General features: G+C 43.5%; 2 protein-coding genes across 3 annotated transcripts in view; both read right to left on the bottom strand.

The window, feature by feature from the left end:
• CACTIN (cactin, spliceosome C complex subunit) overlaps positions 1-27,148 on the bottom strand; it is a 666,706-nt gene that overhangs the window by 244,080 nt on the left and 395,478 nt on the right. The window lies entirely within an intron of this gene.
• On the bottom strand, positions 19,054-26,222 carry LOC143974400 (uncharacterized). The gene is made up of 2 exons (XM_077475729.1): positions 20,482-26,222; positions 19,054-20,319 (listed from the first exon to the last, which is right to left on the bottom strand). Exon 1 carries the CDS (start codon positions 22,833-22,835, stop codon positions 21,294-21,296), a length of 1,542 nt encoding a protein of 513 aa, XP_077331855.1. The 5' UTR covers positions 22,836-26,222; the 3' UTR covers positions 19,054-20,319; positions 20,482-21,293.

Genomic DNA, 27,148 nt, shown 5'->3' with positions numbered 1-27,148 from the left:
GCCGAAGTGTTTTTAATATAGAGGACTTACCTCCAGGATTATTATCTACAAATGTTATCTCTGGTGTTGGCCTAACCGGGACCTCTACTGATTTGGTTGAGTCCAAGCCACTTAAACTCAGGCTAGGACAGCAAACAGAAATTGTCACTAAAGTGTTAGTTTCAGACACAGTTCCTACCAATCTTTTGGGAGCTGACATTTTGAATCAAATTTTAGCAAACATAGACTACACTCCTACAGGAGTCCAAGTGGTCAGTAGTCTGTCAGGAGAAGTTTTAAATACTGCGTGTGGAGTATTTTTAATTCAAGACTCCACTCCGCCATTTCCACCAGAATTGAAAGTGATTCCTGCTGAATTATGGGCCACCAGCAAATATGATGTAGGTCTGCTGGATTGCACCCCAGTCATGATAAAAATTAAACCAGGAGCCCATCTCCCACAGATTAAACAGTACCCACTGAGTATTGCTCAGATTGAGGGGATCAAGGATCAAATCACTCAACTGAAAGCCGCAGGGGTTGTTGTACCAATTAAGTCCCAAGTCAATACACCCCTGTTCCCAATTGCAAAGAAGCCAGACAAGAAGGGTGGGCAGGTGACATACCGCATGGTACATGATTTGAGAGCCATTAACAAAATAATTGAGGCAGATACCCCGATTGTGCCCAATCCCCACACTTTACTAAGTGGAATACCTGCCTCCAGCACCTGCTTTACAGTGATTGATCTTGCAAATGCTTTCTTTTCGGTGCCTCTGCACCCAGATTGCTGGCATATTTTTTCTTTTACCAATGACGCCCAAAAATTAGCATGGACAAGATTGCCCCAAGGCTGTGCGAGTAGCCCCTCTGAATATAATACTGCGTTAAAGCAGGTATTGGACCAATGGTCCCTCTCACACCCAAACACAGTCTTGCTTCAGTACATAGACGATTTGTAGCAGAGAAACCGTAAGCCTTCTCATGTTTCTCTATAACAGTAACAACAAAGTTAGCAAAGATAAGCTACAATACTGCCAAGAGAAAGTGATCTTCCTGGGTCACTGCATTTCACATGGAATCCGTCACCTAACCCCAGATAGAGTTAAAACTCTACAAAAATTTGAAAAGCCAAGAAATGTACGGCAACTACGTGCCTTCCTGGGGTTAGTGGGATATTGTAGGGACTGGATTCCAAATGCATCAGAACTTATGGCTCCTCTATATGAGGCTACCACTAGAAACCCTTTCGACCTCACATGGGAAAATTTATTGCAGATGAAGGAGCTTATTAAAATTTTGTCTGAAGCTCCCGCCATTGGACTTCCTGACTATAATAAGACTTTCTCGTTGTTCTGTCATGAAGTCAATGGATTTGCTGCAGGTGTACTCACCCAGCTACATGGAGACAAACAGAGGCCTGTGATGTATGCATCAGCCTCATTAGACCCTGTCATTAAAGGCTCCCCCAGTTGTATGCGAGCCATAGCAGCCTGCATTTTGCTGCTAGACAAAGTAACTGAGCTTGTACTAGATTCTGCTCTGATCCTGTATGTGCCACATGCCGTACAGGAAATCATGAATCAAGTAAATACCAGACATGTGTCTGCCAGTAGATTTGACAAGTACCAGTCTGCTCTTTTTGCTCCATCGAATTTAACAATCAAACGGTGTGTTACTTTAAATCCGGCTACTCTTCTTCCTATAATTGATGAGGAAGATGCAACAAATGGTACTGATGTAGAATCAGAGAGTTTTTCTCATGATTGTATGGCTCTGATGGAGGTAGAAAGGGCCTCTGTCACACCAGCAAAAGATGAGCCTTTATCAGATTGTGACACACACTTATTTGTAGATGGTTCCAGATTTTACACCGATGATGGTCAGCCACACACAGGTTTTGCTGTAACTACTACAGACACCATTTTACACCAGGAGGCATTGGCACCCCAGATGTCGGCACAGGAAGCGGAGTTGTGTGCTGTAGTCAAAGCATGTCATCTCCTAGAGAATCAAAGGGGAAACATTTACACTGACAGCAGATATGCGTTTGGAATCGCTCACGATTTTGGGCCTATTTGGAAAGCACGGAATTTCCTGACTAGTGCAGGGAAGCCAGTGAGACATGCAAAACTCATAGAGCGGCTATTTGAGGCCTTTCAGAAACCAGCAGAAGTTACCATCTTGAAGGTAAAAGGGCATGCAAGGGGAAATTACATGACAGCCAGAGGAAACGCTTTAGCGGACCAAGCGGCAAAGGATGCTGCCCTTATGGCATTGGGAGTCACACCCACTGTAGGGGTTGCCCAGGTAGCGGGGACAGATTCCCCTCATCAAGAGCAGTGGGATGTAGAAACTCTAATTCAGTTGCAGAACCAGGCCCCTGATGAAGAGAAGGATAAGTGGAACAAATGTAATGCTACCCAAAATCAGCAGGGCCTGTGGAGTGCTGACAACAGGTGGTGTCTACCCAGGAGTTTGTACCCAGTTTTAGCACAACTGGCACATGGCGTCAGTCATCTTGCTAAGGGCGCGATGGTGGCACTTACTGACTGCTATTGGATAGCACCTGGATTTAGTGCATTTGCAGCCAGGTTTTGTGCTTCATGTCTCACTTGTGCTCTGTACAATGCAGGGAGGCCTGTCCATGTTCCCCAAAAGCATTCTCCTAGGCCAGATTTCCCTTTCCAAAGAATTCAAATAGACTACATTCAGATGCCCAGAATAGGCACCTATGAGTTCGCTTTAGTTTGTATTGACATGTTTTCAAGCTGGCCAGAGTGCTGGCCGGTAGCCAAAGCAAATGCAAAAACAACAGCAAAGAAAATTTTGAATGAAGTAGTTTGTAGATATGGAGTTCCTGAAACTATTGAGAGTGACAGAGGAACCCATTTTACTGGGGAAGTAATGAAAGAGATAATGGGAGCCCTTCACATACAGCAAGCTTTCCATACACCTTATCATCCACAAAGTAGTGGCAAAGTTGAAAGACTTAATGGAATTTTGAAAAACAGATGTGCAAAAATTAAAGCAGATACAGGAAAAGGATGGGTGGAAGCTTTGGCATTAGCCCTATATTCTGTACGAACTACCCCTAAACAACCACATGGGCTGTCCCCCTATGAGATTTTATTTGGAGGGCCACCCAAAACAGGGCTATATTTTCCCCAACAGTTGCAGGCTTCTCACTCTAGTCTGTTAGAATATGTTCAGATTTTGCAAAGAACTTTGAATAAAATACATGAAGGTGTTTATAAATCTATCCCCGACCCAGATTCTGTTTCAGGTATTCACAGAATCCAACCAGGTGACTGGGTGGTGGTCAAGCAACACGTCAGAAAGCCGCTAGAACCAAAATTTGACGGACCACATTTGGTGCTTTTGACAACCGGTTCCGCAGTCAAGTTGGAAGGAAAGCCCTCCTGGATTCACGCCAGTCACTGCAAGAAAATCCTGAAGTGATGATATCCTTTGAAAAAATGATGATGTTGTTCTTTTTCTTTTTGTTGTTTGTGAGAACTGAGACATGGAAACATAACCCTTTCATACAAATGTTAAAATTGTATGCAACCCATAGCAACGCTAGTGACTGCTGGGTGTGTTCTCACTTACATCCCCAAACAGGAACAATACCCATGATAGCAATGCCTCTCAAATTCACTGATCTAAACAGGACCAGAATAAACGGCTCATACATAGTCTCCACAGCTAATGAGCATAGATCAGTAACTTTGATGGTTTCAAAACAGATAGAGACTCCACAGATTTGTTTAAACATTACATGCCCGTTTAACACTAAATGTACATGGTTGGGCAATTCAGATTGCACCAGGGCAAAGATTACAGTTTATGGAGGAAACCATGGTCAATATTATTATATCCCAGATCCAGAACTAAATAGAACCCTTTATAGTACAAATTGTTCACAGTTCCCAATATGTGAAAATATCGGTTACCTGAGATTCCATGTTATTGCTTCCAGTTTCTTAGGCGCAGGCATACCGTCCATACGTAGAGGGTTATATTATATATGTGGAAATAAAGCTTACGCCTGGCTTCCTACTAATGTTACAGGTACATGTTATATTGGGAAGTTAGCACCTGCTTTGGCTGTTCGCAAAGATACAGTGCAAGCCGATTAAAAAGTCCAGAATACCCTTTAGTGTTCAAAAGAGAGCTGTTCACTGAAGGCGACATGGCATGGTCATGGTTCCCTTCCTGGACAGGATGGGGAATTGAAGCAATGAAAAGAATAAATAATTACACTAGAATTGTAGATGAGATTATTAACCTTACTACCACTGATATAGGTTTATTAAGTGAAGAAATGGCTCAGATTAAAAAAGTAGTATTAGAGCACAGATTAACGCTGAATTTTCTCACTGCAGCTCAAGGTGGGATGTGTAAGTTATTTCGCTCCGACTGTTGTATATACATTTATGATAATGAGGACATTATTAAAGGACATCTTGCTAAGATAAGAGAACTACAGAATAAGGCCAGAGATATTGCTAAAGATGGATGGAACCCCTTTAAGGCTTTAGGAGGTTTTGGTGACTTTTTATATGGTATAGCAACATGGTTACAGAAACTAGGCGCTTACATTGCGATGTTCCTATTTCTCATATTTGTCATTTACTTCCTCATCAGGCTGTGCCTCCGTGTGACTACCCGCTGTACCGACAAATGGTCCACCAGCCCTGATGAACCCATTATTGTGAGAAAGTTAGGAGAGAGCTGAACAGGACGCCGTCTCTCTGCGCCAATGTAACAGGAGTTACCAGCAATCGGCTGAATGTAACGCGGAGAAGAATGGTGTCAAATAAACAAAAGGAGGGAAATGACATGGACATTCACTGTACTGTTCATTTAAGCACAAGAGACTCCATTTTGTCCTCCTTTGCTTTAGTGTTCTGTAACCTTCACCTAACACACAGAAACCTCTCCTACTAAACACTCTCTACTCCCCCCTCCCTTCTCAATGTTTTACTTCTGCAATTGTTCTATTCGCTAGCTTTTAATAATATATTTCTATTTGTTTAGCTCTTAATAACATATTTCTGTTAGTTTTTAATAACATCTCACACCACCCCTTTCTTATCTATGTATAAAATAACATGTAATAATAAATTTTGACACTGAACGGACATTTTAAACACAGTGATTGACTCCTGTGAATCTGTTCCTGCAGCTGCAGTATTAACTTTGTTTTAGAGTCCCAATCAGAAATCAGTCATAACACTGTCCCAGCCCACCTGAGTACCTGTCCCAGCCCACCTGAGTACCTGTCCCAGCCCACCTGAGTACCCAAGTACCTGTCCCAGCCCATCTGAGTACCCGAGTACCTGTCCCAGCCCACCTGAGTACCTGTCCCAGCCCACCTGAGTACCCGAAAACCTGTCCCAGCCCATCTGAGTAGCCGAGTACCTGTCCCAGCCCACCTGAGTACCTGTCCCAGCCCACCTGAGTACCTGTCCCAGCCCACCTGAGTACCTGTCCCAGCCCACCTGAGTACCTGTCCCAGCCCACCCGAGTACCTGTCCCAGCCCACCCGAGTACCTGTCCCAGCCCACCCGAGTACCTGTCCCAGCCCACCCGAGTACCTGTCCCAGCCCACCCGAGTACCTGTCCCAGCCCACCCGAGTACCTGTCCCAGCCCACCCGAGTACCTGTCCCAGCCCACCCGAGTACCTGTCACAGCCCACCCGAGTACCTGTCCCAGCCCACCTGAGTACCTGTCACAGCCCATCTGAGTACCTGTCACAGCCCATCTGAGTACCCGAGTACCTGTCACAGTCCATCTGAGTATCCGAGTACCTGTCACAGTCCATCTGAGTACCTGTCCCAGCCCACCCGAGTACCTGTCCCAGCCCACCCAAGTACCTGTCCCAGCCCACCCGAGTACCTGTCCCAGCCCACCCGAGTACCTGTCCCAGGCCACCCGAGTACCTGTCCCAGCCCACCCGAGTACCTGTCCCAGCCCACCCGAGTACCTGTCACAGCCCACCTGAGTACCTGTCCCAGCCCACCTGAGTACCTGTCCCAGCCCACCTGAGTACCTGTCACAGCCCATCTGAGTACCTGTCACAGCCCATCTGAGTATCCGAGTACCTGTCACAGTCCATCTGAGTACCTGTCACAGCCCATCTGAGTACCTGTCACCAGCCCGGAGTACCCGAGTACCTGTCACCAGCCCGTCGGAGTACCCGAGTACCTGTCACCAGCCCGTCGGAGTACCCGAGTACCTATTTGCAGCCCATGCCTCATAGAATACACATTGGGGTGTTTGCTTTCAAAAATGAGATATGTAATTTATGCTTCTAGAACGCCTGAAGGTACCACTTCCATGTAGGACCTCTGTATATGGCCAGGCTGTGTAAAAGTCTCACACATGTAGTATCGCAATACTCAGGAGTAGCAGAATGTGTTTTGGGGTGTAATTTTTGCTATATACATGCTATGTGTTAGAAATATCTTATAAATGGACAACTTTGTGTAAAAAAAAATAAATAAAAAAAAAAGATTTTTATTTTCTTTCCACGTTTTCTAAAGACTTGTGTAAAAAAAAAAGAACCGTTAAAAAGACTCATAATGCTTCATAGAATATACTTTGGGGTGTTTGTTTTCCAAAATGGGGTCATTTCATGGGTAATTCCATTGTGCTGGTGCTCCAGGGCCTTCACAAATATAATAGGTCGTTAGGAAATTAGAGGTGTCATTTATGCTCCTAGAACACCTGACGGCGCTTCCTGCATGTTGGGCCTTTGTATGTGGAAACGTGTAAAAGTCACACACATGTGGTATCGCCATACTCAGGATGAGTAGCAGAATGTATTTTGGGGTGTAATTTTTGCTATGTACATGCTTTGAGTTAGAAATATCTTATAAACTAACCACTTTATGTAAAAAAAAATATATGTTTTCATTTTCTTTCCACGTTTTCCAAAGACTTGTGGAAAAAAATGAACTGTTCAAAGACTCATCATGCCTCACAGAATATACGTTGGGGTGTTTGCTTTCCAAAATGGGGTCATTTTGTTGGTAATTCTACTGTCCTGGTGCTCCAGGGCCTTCACAAATGTAATAGGTCGTAAATTAGAGGTGTCATTTATGCTCCTAGAACCCCTTACGGTGCTCCCTGCATGTTGGACCTCTCTGTGTGGCCAGCCTGTGTAAAAGTCCCACACATGTGGTATCGCCAAACTCGGCAAGAGTTGCAGAATGTATTTTGGGGTGTAATTGGAAGTATGCATATGCTGTGTATGAGAAATAACTTATGACAATTTTGTAAAAAAATAAAAAATTCTTCTTTTTCCCAAGAATTGTGGGAAAAAATTACAACTTCAAAAAACTCACCATGCCTCTTACTAAATACCTTGGACTGTCTACTTTTCAAAAAGGAGTCATTTGGGGGGTATTTGTATTTTCCTGACATTTCAGAGCCTCAAGAAATGAGATAGGCCGTCAGTGCATCAGTTGTGATCAGATGTGATCAATTTTCAATGATTTGCAACATAGCTTGTAGACTTTATTAGAGACTAAATAATATCCACTAATTTGGTTTATTTTTACCAAAGAGATGTAGCCGTATAAATTTTGGCCCAAATTTATAAACAAAAATTACTTAGTTGAAAAATGTTATCATAGAAACGAAAAAAAAAAAGTTTTTTTTTTTTCAAAATTTTCGCTCTTTTTTCACTTATGCCGCAAAAAAAAAAAAACCCTGTGGTGATTAAATACCACCAAAAGAAAGCTCTATTTGTATGAAAACAAAAAGATAAAAATTTTGTTTGGGTACAGTGTTGCATGACTGAGTAACTGGCATTCAAAGTGTGAGAGCGCTGAAAGCTAAAAATTGGTCTGGTAAGGAAGCTGTATAAATGCCCTGTATTGAAGTGGATAACGCAAAAATGTCCTTATTTCTTGATTTTTTTTCACAGAAGTGCAGAAGCTCAAAATTCCTGGATATTAAGAAAAGGCTACGTGCTCTTAGTGTTCAATACTTCATGCTGTATCCTGCATAGCGGAAAGTCATCGCCAATGACACGTCCCATTTTTTTGACAATCACACTACAGCTATGCACTGGCTCGATAGGGAAGAAAAGCTTCTGGCACAGCATCCACCATAGGACCCGTGAGATGCCCCTTTATTTTTCGTTGGTGCTCTATTGTTATTTTGATGACTGTTGGGGATAGTTCTGACTGTTTTGTCCCCCCCCCCCCACAACATGCTCCTATTCCATTATTTTGTTCTGTTGATGCGCTATTGGTAAATTTGACTGGCTGAAGCACAGAACTCAGCTTTCCAAGTCCCAGGCCCTCAGGGCTACATCAGTGCTTTCAAAGCTTGTTTTGTGGGGCCCGACTGGCCCAGGACTGCACTTAGGCTCCTTTCACATGGAGCGGATACACTGAACGGACTCGGCCAGCTCAGCGGGTGATAGCTCTGTTGATCCCTGCTGACCAACTGGATGACGGGTCCGTCTCTGCTCACTGTGCAGGGACAGAGCTGCTAAAGCCCCCCTGTTCTCTGTGGCGAGAACAAATGAAAACAGACAGCCTGTCCGTTTTCATCCAATCTGCTTGACAGGATTTTGTCAGATTGGATGGCAGGTGGGTGTTAGCGGACACATCTCCGCTGATATCTGGCTGCCCGTAGAAGTCAATGGGAAGCACCATCGGATCCGCCTAAAAAAACAAACAGGAGGATTCGAGCGGCCCCGATCGTGTGAAAAGAGCCAAACTTGAAAATATCCATTGCTGACTGTTGCTCAAATCTCCACTAGATGGCATACTAACCTAATTATTGCTTTTCTTGTTGGATTGGTATACCTATGGTTATGTTGCATGTACTTATGCCTAGGGCTGGGCTTGGTTAAGCCAGATGTTATACTTGATAATGGAGGGGTATCGCTTGGATCCTTGTCCTTCTCCAACAGTATTTCAAATGTCAGATAAGTGTTAAGGGATTGTTGCTTCTTTCATGGAATGATAAATGCATGGGTGATAAAATCAAGCGGGGTTCGATTTTTAAATATTTTTCTAGACTGCAAGCTCACTTGATCTGAGAAGCATCTGCAACCAGACGCAGTCTGCTGCGCTCCTGTAATATTAGTTCATTCTACATACTCCTTTTTCTCTAAAGGGGTCAGTGTGTTAATATCTAGCAACATCTCTTTTGTGTGCCTTCAGCAGGAGATTGACAGGGAGGGCAGATTTGTCTTTTTATTATGTAAACTTAATGTTTTCATATACATCATTGCAGCTGTCTATGTCCCCCTTCCTTCTTTCTCCTCTAAACCTTTTAAGAAATTGGCCCAATTCAGAGCTTTACACCCCAATGTGCCCATTCCAGTGACTTTAACAATAGCCTCAATCCTCAACTGGATCGCTTATCCTTGACCCGAAGATCTGTAAACTCCACTGTTAGTAAAACTACTTATGCTTCGTTACTTTGTGAATTGGGTTTACGGGATTTGTGGCAGCAGAGACATACTGTTGCTAAATGTTACTCTTGCTATTAAGCGTTCCATACAGTTTTTTCTCCTACTGACCTGGGTCTGGGAAATGCTGCACTGCTATCCCATGTACCGGATTTAGCATATGAGCCCCGCCTTCTTTCTGATCACTGTTTTCTGGGTACGGTTAGATACTGCGACTTATGGCAGGTAAATCCCTTCTGGTTGACGCCGTTTCCATCCGTGGACACTATTCCTGGCACACTGACAGAGTTCCTCCAGTTTAATATGAGATCAGATAGTGTTGCTGTTGTGTGGGACTCTCTCATGGTGTTTGAGAGGATGTATTACACAGGAGATGACTTGTATTAAATGAAGATCAGGAGAGTGGGAGGCTAGTGTCCACACTGAATTGCAGCGTAGGCAGCAAGCAATGGTGAATAAATCCAGTCCACTCGTAATGCCTGGACCAAAGCACAGTTCCTGTACAACTCAGTAATAAGAGAAGAGGAGATGCTTTCTTCAACAGGGCTATCTTGAGGAGGGGGAAAATACTGGCCATCTGCTAGCTCTGGTGGCTAGGGAACAGGATTCTTAGTCAATTACTGCTATTCAGTCTGTGTTGGGGACAGTACACACTACTAACTCCGATATACTATATGTGTTTCATCATTTTTATACTGATCTATATGCTTCTAAAAGCCATGCTACGATCCCTAAATTGGCATAATTTTTACAGGATTGTCCCTTCCCTCAGGTGTCTGATGCTGAAAGAGTAAAATATAAAAACCGCAGAGGTGATCAAATGTCAAAAAAAAGAAAGCTTTATTTGTGAGGAAAAAAAGATCAATTTTATTTGGGTACAGCGTTGTACGAATGCGCAATTGTCAGTTAAAGCAACGCAGTGCTGTATCGTGAAAAATGACCTGGTCAAGAAGTGGGTAAAACCTCCAGGAGTTGAAGTAAACTATGTGAGAGTCCTTTATTCAGCCCCTTGGGCTAGATTCCGATTAATAATACCCCCCCTCGTCTTTACATAGAGGCACTCGTCAAGGGTGTCCGCTGTCCCTTTTACTGTTTTCTCTGGTGTTGTAACCACTGACCATTATAATTTGCAACACACCTGCAATTGTGGGTTTCCTTAGAGGTCCCTTAGAGGAAAAGGCATCCCTCTATGCTGACGATGCCTTGCTTTATCTGGGGGACACTGCGATTCCTTGCAAACATTGATGTGGACTATTACTACGTTTGGCGAGTTTTTGGCGAATGGATTTACCATTCGGGCGGTGTAGTGGGTATCACTCTCGTCTAGCAGTAAAAAGGATCGCTGGTTCAAATCCCAACCACGACACTACCTGCCTGAAGTTTGCATGTTCTCCCTGTGCCTGCGTGGGTTTCCTCCGGGTACTCCGGTTTCCTCCCACACTCCAAAGACATGCTGGTAGGTTAATTGGCTTCTGTCTAAATTGGCCCTAGTATATGAATGGGGTTTGTGGGCTCCTTGAGGGTAGGGACCGATGTGTCTTTATTCAACCTTACTATGTAACCATCAAGTGGTCTAAATCCATCTTTATGCCTCTTGATCCTTTGACAGAACCCCAGAAGACCAGTGCTAATTAAATTGCCGTAGCTAACTTCTTTAGATACCTGGGTGTGATGGTGTCCCCGGACCCTTCTAAATATCTTGGGTTGAACATAGGTCAATTAGTAGATAGACAAATGGCAAAGTTGCCATACTGTAAAGTATACAGGCTATTCTGGGCTTTTTTCCACTTAAAAATAAGATCTCAAAACTAGGAGTCAATATGCTTAAACCACTTATTGGATATCCACATTGGAAAATTAATGAAAAATGTACAAGAGCTGTGGGGCCCAAATCATCTTTGTCAAATGTACCTGTCCCACTACCGAAAGGAGGCATTTACACCAACTGAGCCACATTCCTCCCCGACAGCTGGTCTAAAGTGTAGAATGCATTTAAGGAGGCATGGTCTATTGAGCTTATATACAGAATATGTGGATTGCGCCAACCTTACAAAAAAATTATATTCCTCACCACTGCTGTAAATCAACGTGCTTTAACACCCCTTCATAATCCAACTAACCGATACACCTTTTACAGCATACTTATTTTGTCAAATATTTGCGTGACCTCGAAAAAAATGTGCTAAATACCGCCAGTGAGTTTACAAACACTTAATATAATAAGAGAAAAAAAAAAAAAGAAAAAAAAAATTACTGCGCTCCTAATCTAAAAGATTAACCACCTCAATACTGTGCAGTTACACCCCCTTCCTGACCAGACCAATTTTCAGCTTTCAGCGCTCTCACAGTTTTAATGACAATTACTCAGTCATGCAACACTGTACCAATATGAAACTTGCGTCCTTTTTTCCACACAAACAGAGCTTTCTTTTAGTAGTATTTAATCACTAGTGAATTTTTTATTTTTTGTGCTATAAATAAAATAAAACGTAAATTTTGTGAAAAAAATGCCTTTTTCTTTGTTTTTGTCATACATTTTTGCCAATTAGTAATTTTTCTTCATACATTTTGGCCAAAATGTATACTGCTACATATCTTTGGTAAAAATAACCCACATTAGTATATATTATTTGGTCTTTGTGAAAGTTAGAGAGTCTACAAACTATGGTGCCAATCGCTGAAAATTTATAACATCTGATCAGGCCTTCAGTACATCAGGTGAGTCATTTCTTGAGACACTAACAAGTCAGGAAAGTACAAATACCCCCCAAATGACCCCTTTTTACAAAGTAGACATTCCAAGGTATTAAGCAAGTAGCATGATGAGTTTTTTTAAGTTGTCATTTTTCCCCACAATTCTTTGCAAAATGAAGATTTTTTTTATTATTAATTTTTTTTACAAAATTGTCATATTATCAGGTTATTTCTCACACACAACATATGCATACAACAAATTACACCTCAAAATACATACCACATGTGTGAGACTTTTACACAGCCTGGCCACATACAGAGCACCAACATTGATGTAGTACCTTCAGACGTTCTACGAGCAAAAATGACGCATCTCATTTCTCAACAACCTATTACACTTTTGAAGGCCCTGGAGTACCAGGACAATGGAATTGCCCATAAAATTTCCCCATTTTGGAAAGCAAACACCCCAACGTATATTCTCTGAGGCATAATGAGTCTTTTGAATGGTTAATTTTTTTTCCAGAAGTTTTTGGAATATGTGGAAAAAAATTAAAACGCATTTTTTTTTTACACAAAATTGTCAATTTATGAGATATTTCTAACACATAGCATGTATATAGCAAAAATTACAACCCAAAACACATTCTGCTACTCCTCCCGAGTATGGCGATACCACATGTGTAGGACTTTTACACAGCCTGGCCACATAGAGAGGCCGAACATTGAAGTAGTACGTTCAGGCGTTCTAGGAGCATAAATGACACATCTCATTTCATTCCTACCTATCACACTTTTGAAGGTCCTGGACCACCAGGACAGTGAAATTACCCACAAAATGACCCCATTTTGGAAAGCAAACATCCCAACGTATATTCTATGAGACATGGGCTGCAAATAGGTACTGGGGTACTCTGATGGCTTGGTGACTGGTATTTGGGAACTCTGAAGGGCAGTGACAGGTACTCGGGTACTGAGATGAACTGTGACAGGTACTCAGATGAACTGTGACAGGTACTCGGGTACTCAGATGAACTGTGACAGGTACTCGGGTACTCAGATGAACTGTGACAGGTACTCGGGTACTCAGATGTGCCGTGACAGGTACTCGGGTACTCTGATTGGCTGTGACAGGTACTCTGATGGACTGTGATTGACAGGTACTATGAGGGGTGGTGACAGGTCCTCTTTATTGGGGGGGGGGCAATCAGTGTGATTGGTGTACACTAGGTGGTAACGAGATGTTACTGCAATCTCCTCCTCACACGCGATCGGTGTGTGAGGAGAACAACTCGGTAACATCTCGTTACCGCGGTTTGTTTACATTTTAGTGATCGGCTGTGAAAGGATCACAGCCGATCACGTGGGTAAACAGCCGGCCAATGGCTGTTTACCAGCGTCGGTGATGAGCAGTGTTCCCGGGGAACACGCCGCCACCGACGTGCACGCGCAGCGCGCATGCGCCGTGCACAGCCGGGGTGTGACCATCTGTGATCGTCCGTGACTTCATCACGGCCGATCACGTGGTAAACAGCCATAACCAATGGCTGTTCACCCCCTTCGGTGGCGAGCGGTGTCTCCGTGACACGCCGCCACCGAAGAAACAGGGATGCGCGCGCACGATCGCGTGAATTCCCTGTTTAAACGGGAGGCCGTCATATGACGGCCTCCTGCCACAATAGGTGTGCTGACTGGCCGTCATTTGACGGCCGGCGGTCAGCATCTAGTTAAAAAACAAAAACCAAGTTACAGCTGCAGCTACCAGGATGTGATACACATCCAAAATACAATGCATATAAAGAACAAAAATAGCTGCGCTACCTACCCCCACTAAGGCTATTACTGTTTGTGCAAAGAAATGAAAATCAGATAATTCCAATAGATTAAGTGAAATCAGCTAGAACAATACACAATCAAAATTAAGTGATAAATCTCAAAATTAAATATGATTAAATTAATAACAATTATATTCAAAAAGTGAATAAATAATTATAAATGAATAAATTCACTGACTATAAATAAATTTAAATTAATTATATTCAATAAATAAAAAAATAATAAATACAGTGACAAATAAAAAATGTAATCCATAAAAACGTGAACCAGTGACCCACAACCAATGAAGTCCAAACAAAAAGTCTTTATAATGGAAGAGATATCTCTTTAAGAGGGTGCCAGTCAGCCATACGATCCACCTTCACCAAGCCAGAAACCCGTGAGTCTTCAGTTGGAATGCACGCTTACCAGAAGGCAGTATGTAAATGCTCATTAAATTTGTCACCTGAACTGCACCAATCCTGACTCCTATTGGCGGAAACACTTTCGAATGGACCATGAAGACTTTCGCATAAGCAGGCAATAGTTTCGATGGTAACTTGGAAAACACAAAGAAAGCCTCCCATAGCGTAAACCAGGCAGGATATTTTTATTTAAATAAACAAAATATACTCAAACATTTCAGTAAAAAAAGCATGAAATGCCGGCCGGCATGCGAGCGCCTGTTCAGAAGGTCAACGTAATTGCGTCATACGGTGACATCGTCTGGGGTATGGGCGGCACGCTAATGCATCACGTTTAAATAGGGACAGTGGGTGGGATGGCTTTTTCTCAAACATTCCCTAATGCAAATAGGACTAGGACCTAATATACTCCATAAGATCATGGCACTATACACTAAACCGACAGCTAGAATAAAGATTAATGGCTCATTGACAACGAATTTTAATATACAAAACGGTACCCGGCAGGGATGTCCGCTATCCCCTATGCTTTATGTTATAGTAATGGAATATTTAGCAACAGCTATTAGACGGAATATCTCCATTACTGGTATACAGATAAAACAAAGGGAAATAAAATGGGCCTTGTTTGCTGATGATCTACTACTATATATCACTAATCCACATATTGCACTACCTTCTATATTATCTTAATTTCAGCGGTTCGGGATATTGAGCAACTTCAAAGTAAACGTATCAAAATCAGAAATCCTTAATGTGTCGCTTATACCCGAACAAGTTGCTATGCTGAGAGCTAATTTTTCGTTTAAGATTTGCTCTTCAGCATTAAAATATTTAGGTGTTAAAATTCCCCCAGACCCAAACCACTTATATAAAAAGAATTACGTACCTCTCCTGCAACGTACTCTACAAGACTTAAAAAAATACGATGTCAAGCAACATTCATGGTTTGGGAGGATCAATATATTAAAAATGGATATAATACCGAGATTTTTGTATTTTTTTCAAACTATTCCTGTCTGTGTCCCCAGATCATTTTTTCCTACTTTACAATCGGCCTTTACAAAATTTATCTGGGGCCATAAAAAACCGAGACTACAAAAGAAATTATTATCATTACCAAAAACAAAAGGAGGTGCGGGTGCACCTGACTTGTATTATTACTATGATTCGGCAGTCTTGACTAGACTGGTGGATTGGTTTTACTGTTCGGAAACTAAACAGTGGGTAAAATTAGAACAAGGGTTGAACCAATTAGATTTAAAGGTGTTGCCATGGGTAGAATTATCTGGTAGCAAGCTACATCGAGAATTATTCGAGAATATGCCCTCTCTTACATCCCATCTGTTGAATATATGGGTTAAAACAGTTATACAATTGAAACTTTCTTCGTATGAAGGACCTATGACACCCCTATTTGGAAACCCTTTTTTTCCCCGGCATTAAATAGGACAAGTTTTCTTACATGGAATAGGGAATCTCATTATAGACAGAGCAATATTTTATGCCAGGGAACAGTTCCGTCTTTACTAAACCTATTCCCTATACAGCGACCATCTTTCGTGCAAATGCTGGAACACCGGCAGTTACTGTTTTTTTGGTCTTCTATTCGTTCGAGTAAATCCCCGGGTAGAGATTTAACACAATTTGAAATTCTTCTGACACAAGATCAAAAACCAAAACACGTTCTATCAGCACTTTACAAGATGTTTATAATTAAAAATCATCCGGAGCCCCCGGAATATATAAATAAATGGGTTAATGAGATCAATGTTCAAATTGAGGTTGGGGAATGGGAGAAGGCATTTAAGCTATCCCACTGCTTATCACAGACAACTAAAGCACAAGAGACGAACTACAATTTGCTCTCAAGATGGTACTGGAGCCCAGTGACACTACACCGTATATACCCAGAAAACCCAGACATATGCTGGCGGTGCCATAGAGAGAGGGGCTCTCTGATCCATATTTGGTGGAAATGTCCCCTATTTTTTTGTTTCTGGGAAAAGGTTATGCAATTATACACACTAGTTACTGGGGAGATAATCCCAAATACGCCGCAAATTACCCTTCTCTCTATGTTACCAGGAACATATAAGAACATTAAAAAGAAGCTTCTTGGGCACTGGTTGATTGCAGCAAGAACTGCGATACCGCGTCACTGGCAATCAACTCAGTCCCCTACGATAAACGAATGGGTCTTAGAAATGGATAATATAAAGAGGATGGAGATATTTATAGCACAAGAATTAGATACGTACGAAAGATGCCTCCTGGTTTGGAACCCATGGAGGCAGTATAGGAAATTGGTAAAAAGCTGAAGGTAGAAGGAGGAAAGAAATGGTAGGAAAGACTATGCTGGAGGAGAGAAAAGGGGAAGGGATGGAGGGGAGGGAAAGGGGGGTGGGGGCCCCCTTGTTTCATTTTTTTGTGGGTCTTTTTTCTTCTTCTTCTTTCTTTTTCCTTTTTTTTTCTTTTTCTCTTCGGTGTTAAAGTAGTTAAGATATGTATTTATTATGTATGTAAGTCTGGAATTTGTTTAAATATGTGTAATGTTGTACAATAACTTGAAATAAAATCAGAATTGACAAATAAATAGGGACAGTAATAAAACCAAGTCTCATTGTGAATAATGAAAACCGGAAGTGTAACAGCACCGACAACCAAGCCTCTTTTTGAGTTGGAGGAAACAGGAGTAGTCATTAACAACCAAGCCTCTTTCTGGTTTGGAGGAAACAGGAAGTGTAACAGCACTGACAACCAAGCCTCTTTCTGGTTTGGAGGAAACAGGAAGTGTAACAGCACTGACAACCAAGCCTATTTCTGAGTTGGAAAAAACAGGAAGTAGTCATCATTAACAACCAAGCCTCTTTCTGGTTTGGAGGAAACAGGAAGGAACTAAACACAGTTGCCATATTGAGAGAGAGTACAGCTAATGGCAAAAATAATAAAAAATCCTAAAAAAATCTTTTGATACATTATGTACATATTCTTTTGGTATAACATATTTCTTTGGCAATTTTTTTTGGGCGAATATATTTGTAAATACGAATTTTCTATTCAATTTTTAAATTCCGAGTATTTTCATGGTCTGATAGGCCTGCAGAGATGCATTCTTCCATGAATCTCTGCCTTGATGTGTGCATCTTTGAGGAACTTTGCAATTCCTCTTTATTGCTGTTACATCAAATGTAAAATGACCTGTATATATTTTCTAAATTTTGTAACTTTCAATTTTTATTTTTATATAATGTGTGTTGTGCAGCTTGTTTTTTTTTTTTTTAGTTTCCCCACTTTGCTGCCTTCATTGGCGTCAGGCTTCTGGTGTTCATCCTTGCGGCGATTGGTAGAGTCCCTGGGGGTTAAGGAGAACTCATTCTCTTCCCTTTGGGGTGGGGTCTCCTTTCCCCTTGCACATATCCTGGCCCAGGCTTCTGCTGGGCCTTGGGTTTCCGCGCGTGCGCACTGCAGGTTCTTCTATGCGCAGACTCACGCATGCTCTGTGGGACCTTTGACCCAGTGACGCTGGGCGCCGATGACGCTGCGCCGGCGTCCATTAATGTGCTTGGGAGGCATATACAGGTGGGTATTCCCCACTTATCAGGCAGGTCAGCAGTGACCCGGAGGATATTCATTACAGACTTTACAGACTTTATAGACGGTAAGCCCTGTGCTCTTGCCCTATTTTTTAGCTGGTGATTATACAACTATGGATGCTTACTAATGCAGCCTTGGTCTATTATATTATCTTAGGCTGATATCTCTATTACCATTTTTCCTTTTGGCTTTATCACTACCAGTCCTCTGTGTGATTCAGGCTGGTTAGTTCATGTGGTCTTTTTAACCATCTGGATCCCTTCCTCCGGGTCAGATATCGACTTTTGACATTCTCGCTTAATAGGCATCTTTTGTTTACATTGATTTATACATGCTGGGTTTTCACTCAATTCATTCCAGCACCCCACACTTCTTCCATTTTTCACTTCAACACGCATGCTTTTCCAGATGCTTTTTCCTTAATTTGCACCATGATTTGGTTTAAATTTCTGCTGTGTTTTTGCAACAGTCTTAGTTTCCACTCACTTATTTTGCACGACGCTCTCCACCCTTCCATTCCCTCACCTTATTTGTTTTTTTCCTTTCTCCTCTTTTTTTTCACCTTCATTTTCCACTGTTTTTCCACACTCTACGTCCTTCCCCCTTTTCATCACCACATCATTGCCCACATTATATTCACTCAAAGTTGAGCGTTTGTCTCCCAACCAGCCCATGTCCTTATCATCCTTCCCCCTATCCCACATACTCGGTGTGGAGTGGGTCATTTCCTATAGCTCTTGACAATTTTTTTTTATTATGGCGAGGCCTATCCCTGATTAATTTTTATAATTTTTACTTACATGGCAATTTAATACATTATTTTTATTCAGACACTGGCCCTTTGTCTATTAATGACCTCCCCCAGTTGTCGCGGGAGGCTCTGTTGGGTGTTCTGTTGACCCTGATGGTACTGAAAGTGGGGTAAGAAGCTGCTGGTTATTTGGTTTGTTACCCTTATTCCCCCCCCCTCATATTATTTTGTTCAATATTATTTAAAAAATACATTGTTTCTTTAATATCAATGTTATTATATCATATATTTATATCTTTTTCAGATGTATGTTGTGTATTTCTTGAAGAAACAAGTCGAAATACCCCACCATTGTACCGCTTGTTTTATTGATTGTTTCTATGTATGAATAAACTGACGTATATTTTTATATATCCGTTTATACAATTATTTATATTCTATTGTTCAATCAATTTTCAACATGTACCGTGATAGTCCACACACTCTCCTTTCCTGGTAGTTTTGGTTGGGGACCAGACTTCCAAATCCCTATTCTATATACTTACGGATGATGGTACTGTGGATATTAATATCACCCTAGTTCTACTTTATGTAAGGCCATATACTTTCTAAATACGGATGATAAAGCCACTGTGCTCATTGGGACCTTCAATGCTGCAGAATGTTTCTGTGCCTCGATACAATCCTGTTTTGGACATCTACAGACAATTCCTTCAAATTATTGGCTTGGTTTGTGCTCTGACATGCACGGTTAACTGTGAGACCTTATATAGAAAGGTGTGCGCCTTTCCAAGTCATGTCCAATCAACTGAATTTACCACAAGTGGACTCCAATCAACTGTAGAAACATCTCAAGGATTACAAGTGGAAACAGGGTTCAATTTTGAGTGTCATGACAAAGGCTGTAAATACTTATGTACATGTTATTATTTTTAATTTGGAAAGATTTAAAACAAACTTCTTTCACGTTGTCATTATGGAGTATTGTTTATACAATTTTGACTAAAAACGAGAGTTATGCCGCGTACACACGAGCGGACTTTTCAACATCCAAAGTCCGAAGGACTGAGTCCGTCAGACTATCCGATCGTGTGTGGGCTGCAACGGACTTTTGACTCGCCAAAGTCCGAAGGACTTTAGAATATGGAACATGCTTCAAATTTTCCCGAAGGAACTCCGCCGGACCCGGTCCCCTTCGAAAAATCCGCTCGTGTGTATGCTACTCCGACGGACTAAAACCGACACTAGGGCAGCTATTGGCTACTGGCTATGAACTTCCTTATTCGAGCCGAGTCGTACGTCATCACGTTCGAATCCGTCGGAGTTTAGTGTGATTGTGTGTGGCCAAGTCCGTTCGGCCGAAAAGTCTGTCAGAACTCCGTCGGAATTCCAGCAGAACTCCGACGGAACTCCTTTGGAAGTCTGTCGGACTTAAGTCCGCTCGTGTGTACGGGGCATTAGACTTACCGGTAACTCTGTTTCTAGGAGTCGTTCAGGACAGCACTAGAGATAGGCTCCACCTCCAGAGGCAGGAAACACAAACCAGATCTTTAAAGGGCGGTCTCCGTCCCTTCCCCTTCAGTCTTGTAAATGAGAACTTCCCCGGAAACGGCTTCTGTAACGACAAAAACACTTGTCCAGCATTATAACAGCATATAGGGTGGGAATCCATGCTGTCCTGGACGACTCCTAGAAACAGAGTTACCGGTAAGTCTAACTCTCGTTTTCTCTAGTCGTCTGTCCAGGACAGCACTAGAGAGGATCAACGAGAACTTACCAGATTAGGGGGGGACTACCGCTTGAAGGACCTTTCTCCCAAACGCCTGGTCTTGCGCTGAGATAAGGTCCAATCTGTAATGCTTCATAAACGTCGAGTAGCTTGACCAAGTTGCTGCTCGACAAATTTGTTCTGGTGTTGCTCCAGCTCTCTCTGCCCATGAGGTCAATAGCGCCCGTGTGGAGTGAGCCATGGGGGAAAAAGGACATTCCATTTTCATTCCTTTGTAGGCTTCTACAATAGCTTGTTTGATCCACCTTGCAATTGTATTTTTTGAAGCTTGTGACCCCAAAAAACCCAGGGTCCATGCGCAACACCAGCCTATCCTCAAAAATTTGTAAAAACGTCTCTTTCACCGAAAGTGGCTGAAGCTCGCTAATGCGTCTGGCTGTGGAAATAGCCACTAGGAACACCGTTTTAAGCGTGATCCATCTCAAGGAAGGTTCTTCTTCCAGAGACTTTTTTACCCATCCCTGTAACACAATTGACAGGTCCCATTTGGGTAAAATTTTGAAAGGAACAGGTTTAATCCTGGTCAACCCCTTAAAGAACCTGCTAACTAGCGGGTCTACCGCCAGAGGTTGATACAAAAAAACAGACAGGGCCACAATTTGTACCTTTAAGGTACTAATGGCCAGTCCCTTATCCACACCGTCTTGTAAAAATTCCAAGACTGTCGGGATACTTATAGACACCTTTTTAGTGTCCAACCATGAACAAAAAACTTTCCAGTACTTAACAAATTGCTTGGGTTACCTTCTTCCTACTAGAAAGAAGTGTTTTAATTACCCTATCCGAGAGTCCCTTAGACTTCAAGAGACTCTCTTCAGACGCCAGGCCGATAACTTTAGGGTCTGCAGTTCTGGTAACAGAACTGGACCCTGGGATAGCAGATCCTCCCTCTCGGGCAGTATGAGGGGAGGTTCGTCTGTCAAGCCCAGCAGCATCGAGAACCACGGCCTCTTCGGCCAATACGGAACCACTAGTATCAATGTGGTCCGTTCCTGCAAAAATGTCCTCAGGACTAGAGGAATTAGCTTGAATGGGGGGAAGGCGTAGCAAATGTGAAATGCCCAGCTTTGTGCCAAAGCATCTATCCCTTTTGCCCCTGCCTCCCTCTCTAGGGAGAAGTATACTGGGACCTGGGTGTTCGCTTTCCTGGCGAACAAGTCCACTTCCGGAAGACCCCATTTGCGTACTAACAGCTGGAAAATCTCCCTGTTTAGTGACCATTCCGATTCGTACACCCGGTGTCGACTCAGAAAGTCTGCCAGGTGGTTGTCCACCCCCTTTAGATGGACCGCTGAAACCGATTTTAGGTTTTCTTCTGCCCAATGCATGATCGTACTTGTTAGCTTGATCAAGGACGGGCATCTTGTTCCTCCCTGCTTGTTTAGGTAGGAAACCGCCACTATACTGTCCGAGAGGACCTGTACATGGTGGTCCTTCAGATCCCTGGCAAACACCCTTAAGGCTTCCCAGACTGCCTGCAACTCCCTCCAATTGGCCAACCTCTGGGACTGTGTCTTCCCCCAGCATCCTTGGGCTACTTTCGACCCCAAGTGGGCCCCCCAGCCCCAAGCACTGGCATCCGTGGTGATGCGAACAGACACTGGAGGAGACCACCATAGACCCCGTACTAGGTTCTCCTCTCTCTTCCACCACCAAAGAGACCTTTTGGTCTTTGAGGATAGATGGATAGTCCCGTCCAGGGACTCTTGTGTCCCGTCCCAGCTGCTCAGAATATTGGCCTGGAGACACCTGAAATGAGCTCTTGCCCAAGGAACTGCAGGGATTGTTGCCACTAATAGGCCCAACCCTGCCATAGCTGACCGGATGGAAATTGTCTGATTGGACTGCAAAAAGGTTACCATCTCTTTCACCTTTTCCACTTTTTCCCCTGTGAGGAAGACTTTCTGTGACACTGAATCCACCAGAAAACCTAGATACTGTATGGCCTGTGTTGGTATCAGGTGCGACTTTTCTTGGTTTATCAACCACCCCAGCCTTTTTAGGCAAGAGATAGCTACCCTCAGATCTCCCTGCAGTTGGAGCTTTGAGGGGGCAAAGAATAAAAGGTCGTCCAAGTACGGTATGACAGCGATCCCTTTCAGTCTTAGGGGAGCCAATGCTTCTGCCAGGACCTTGGTGAATATCCTGGGGGAAGAAGACAGACCGAATGGCAAAGCCCTGAATTGGAGGTATCGAATCTGACTTCCCCAAAGAATCGCTATCCTCAAATACTTTTGAGAGTCTTCTCGAATCGGGATGTGTAGATACGCATCCCTTAGATCGAGAGAGGCCATGAAACAATCTGGAGGGAGTACTGATCTCACTGTAAAAATTGTTTCCATCCGGAATTTCTTGTAAGTTACCTACTTGTTCAGTAACTTCAGATTCAAGATCAACCGGAATTTGCCTGACGGTTTCCTTACTACAAACACGTGTGAATAGAAACCGTGATTTATTTCCTGTGGCGGAACTGGCACTAGAACCCTCTGATCTATTAAATCGCCAATTTGCGACAGCAAAGCTGTCGCTTTCTGGGGGTCTTTGGGAGGCTTGGTCAGACACATCCTTGCAGGTGGGATGTGTTTGAACTGTATTTTGTAACCCTCCCTGATGATTCTCAGAATAAAAGGATTTGGGGTAGCGTCTTCCCACTGTGGGAGGAACCGCCCCAGTCTCCCCCCCACAGGAACCGTGTCACTGGGATTTAGTGGTTTTTTTAGAAGAGGAAAAGAGATTGCTTTTCTGTTTTCCTCCCATCCACTGTTTCTTAGGAGTTGACTCCTTAGAGGTCTGCCCTTGTGACTGTCCCTGCCTTTGAGGACGAAAAAAGGGTTTACCTGTAGTCTTTTCAGATTTTACAGGAAAGGCCTTCTTCTTGTCCGCAGTACGGTCCAGGACTTTCTCAAGGTCCTGCCCGAACAAGAAGTCTCCCTCAAAGGGGATGCCACATAACCTCACTTTTGAGGCCGAGTCTCCCGACCAAGACTTCAGCCAAAGTGCCCTGCGGGATGAATTTACGAGGGCAGCGGTCCTGGCTGACAATTTAACAGACTCCGCAGAGGCATCTGCTATATAACCTGCTGCTTTATGTAGCATAGGAAGGGAATCCAGAATTTCCTTTCTGGAGGTACCCACTTCCAAATGGCCTTGTAATTGTTCCAGCCAGACCTCCAAGTTGCGAGCCACTATTGTCGTGGCCATTGCAGGTTTTAAGTTATTCATGGTTACTTCCCATGACCTCTTTAATAGTACCTCCATCCTTTTATCCATGGGTTCCTTTAAAACACCCATGTCCTCAAAGGCGAGATCTGTTGACTTTGCACACTGGGAAAAAGCTGCGTCTACCTTGGGCACTTTATTCCAAACACAAGAGGGGTCCTCGCTGAAGGGGAATCTCCGCTTCATGCTTTTAGGGAAAAATAACTTTCTCTGGCTCCTCCCACTCTTTTTTGATTGAATCTATCAGTGTGCTATGAACCGGAAAGACCCTAACTGAATCTGTTTTTAGGGTCTGATACATCCGGTCATGCAAGGACGGGGAGACTGGCTCCTCTCTGATTTCGAGCGTCTCATAAATTACCCCCAGTAAGGCATCAACCTCCTCGAGTGAGAGCCTGTATCTGGGAGAGCTTGACCCTTGAACAGGAACATCTCTGGATGATGCCGCCTCACTTAGGCCATCCAGAGAATCAAGTTCCTCCTCCTCTGATTCGTCACCTTCAACTGGGGTGGAAGCAGAGGGAACTGCGGCTGGTTTTGGGGTTTCAAGGTTCGCTAACATTGCTTTGATGGACTCCATTTCTTTCTGTACTCCAGAAATCAAATCCTTACAAGCTCCCGTAGCTTCCTTATAGACCAATTTGTCTATGCATGGTTTACAAAGGGGCTTAGACCATCCTCCTTTTAATTTACTCATACATGAAGGACATCTCTTCTTCCCCCCTGACCTCTCTGGTTCTTTGGGCAGAGCCTAAGGTAAGAGAAGGAGAGAAGAAGGAAGGGAAAAAAACAGACAAGCCAACGTCAGCGAAACCTTTAGTAAAATAGGACGCCTTCACCAAACACCTATGTGCACCCCACCAACCGCTAACAGGATTCGCAAGACTCTTTAGTCCGGATCCTGTTTGAGAGAGGGAGGGAGGAAAAAGTACACCTGGACCATTTCAAAATGCCTTTGCATTGATTGGTCCATTACTCCCCCCCCTCTCTCTCCCAGCCCTGTAGGTACAAGACACCTCTGTGTTTGCCTACCTGAGCTGGTTCGGCTCCACTGCCACTCTCCACTGCATCCATATTCGAACGGAACACGCCTAACCGCCTGGAGGCTTCCCTTCGTAATGGCGATAAAGCGATGCAGCACGAACGCCTCGTGGCTGCGGCTTTTTAAAATAGCCGCCAAGGTCCCGAACGTCCACGCTCGCCGCGCGACCCGGAACCGGTAGTGGATTGCCGGAAGTCCTCTATCCTCCTCCTGTGTTGCACAGGCCGGAACTCGAAGCCTGTGCCCGCCCCCCACCTGAATTCGCGCCCAATTTGAACCTATTGTCGGATGGGGAAACGAACGCCCTCCCCGGGCTTCAGAAGGAGAACGCCGGTTCGAAGCTGCAGTCAACCCGACCGGAGGACTTCAAATGTCCGTTTACCAACAGGTAACCAGAACTCCTTCCCCGCCTCTTATGGGCTATCCCACCGTCAGGGGAAGGAGAGCTCCTGATCCAGCCTCCTCCTCCGGTGGAGGAAACACAAAGACTGAAGGGGAAGGGACGGAGAGATCTGGTTTGTGTTTCCTGCCTCTGGAGGTGGAGCCTATCTCTAGTGCTGTCCTGGACAGATGACTAGAGAAATAATGAATTTTATCCATTTTGGAATAAGGCTGAAACATAACAAAATGTGGAAAAAGTGAAGCAATGTGAATACTTTCCAGAAGCACTGTATCTTTGGTAAAAATAGCCCAAATTAATGTATATTATTTGGTCTTTGTGAAGGTTAGAGAGTCTATAAGCTATGGTGGCAATCATTGAAAAAACTGATCAGAACTGATGTACTGATGGCCCCTCATTTCTTGAGACACCAACAAGCCAGCAAAGTACAAATACCCCCCAAATGACCCCTTTTTGGAATTTAGTAAGAGGTATTTTGAAGTTGTAAATTTTTTCCCACAATTTTTTGCAAAATTAAGATTTGTTTTTACAAAATTGTCATATTAACATATTATTTCTCTCACATGGCATATGCATATTTGCAACTACACCCCAAAACACATTCAGCTGCTCCTGAGTATGGTGATACCATGTGTGAGACTTTTACACAGGCTGGCCACATACAGAGGCCCAACATGCAGGTAGCACCGTCAGGTGTTCTAGAAGCATTAAACAACTAATTTCTTGACTACCTATTACACTTTTGAAGGCCCTGCTCCAGGGTAATGGAAACGCCCACAAAATGACCCCATTTTGGAAAGCAAACACCCCAACATAGAGAGACTGCAGCAGCACAAGCTGAACCCAGCCATCAAAGACACTCCTGGGTGCAAGCCTGGGGGCATGGGAGATGCGTGAGCACGGGAGTCCATCGTATAAATCCCGTCATATCAATTTTGCTCACCCTTCCACTATTCCTAACTTCTGGGGACATTGCCCCAAACCCTGGCCCTTCATCAGATAACTTAAACCACCAGAATTGGCAGCAGCCATAACACTCACTCTTTTCTCAATTCTCCTGCTTTTACAAGTCCCCCCCCCCCCCCCCCTTATGTGTGCCCTCTGAAATGCCTGCTCAGTCTCTAATAAATTGGCCTCTGTCAATGACCTTTTCCTCCCTCAATCTACTTAACATTACCAATACCTGGCTTCATGAATCTGACACTGCCTTTCCAGCTTCCCTCTTCTGAACTCACTCACCCAGACTCAGCGAATAAAAAAAGGAGGAGTTGGACTTCTCCTCTCCCCACAAATCACCTTCCAGGTTATTCCTACACCTCCCTCTTTTTCCTTCTGTTATTTTGAAGTGCACTACATTTGTCTATTTTCTCAAGTTTGCTTGAAGATTGTAATAATTTAACAGCCTCCCAGCCCAGTGTTACGCTTTCTCAATGACTTATCCAAATGGCTGCCCTACTTTCTCTCCTCCAAAATACCCGCCATCATCCTCGGTGACTAATATTCCAACCAATGTTAACACCTCAGCCACTTCTCAACTACTACTAGCCTAACACAATGGACACAAACCACCACTTACTCCAATGGCAACACTCTTGACCTCGTGTTCTCCCACCCCTGTACTCCCTGCAACTTTCCCAACACCCTTTTTCCTCTCTCCGATCACAACCTTATCAGTTTCACACTCTCCTTTCTCCTACCTCCCATGACTTTAAACCTGCAATTACCCTTACCTTCTTCATTCTGCTACTGACTGCCTTTGTGATAAAATCACACCCCTGCGCAGATCTGCCCACTTCTGTCTACAACAACATGCTACCATCGTCCCTGGACACACTCGCTCCTCTCTCTACGAACAAAACCAGGCCTCGCCTGCTACAACCTTAAAAAACAGACAACACTAGAAGTTTTAGGAGACGCAGCTATGCTCTTCAGTGAGCATGGGATAAAACAAAATCCCTGCAAGATTTCACCCTCTACAAATCTATCCTTCTCAA

This window comes from Lithobates pipiens, unplaced genomic scaffold (assembly GCF_037356315.1).
Source record: "Lithobates pipiens isolate NorthernLeopardFrog02 unplaced genomic scaffold, aLitPip1_a1.2 Scaffold_13, whole genome shotgun sequence".
Taxonomy (NCBI): Eukaryota; Metazoa; Chordata; class Amphibia; order Anura; family Ranidae; genus Lithobates; species Lithobates pipiens.
Note: the sequence above shows the minus strand (reverse complement) of the source record. Positions and strands in the feature narration are given on the sequence as shown.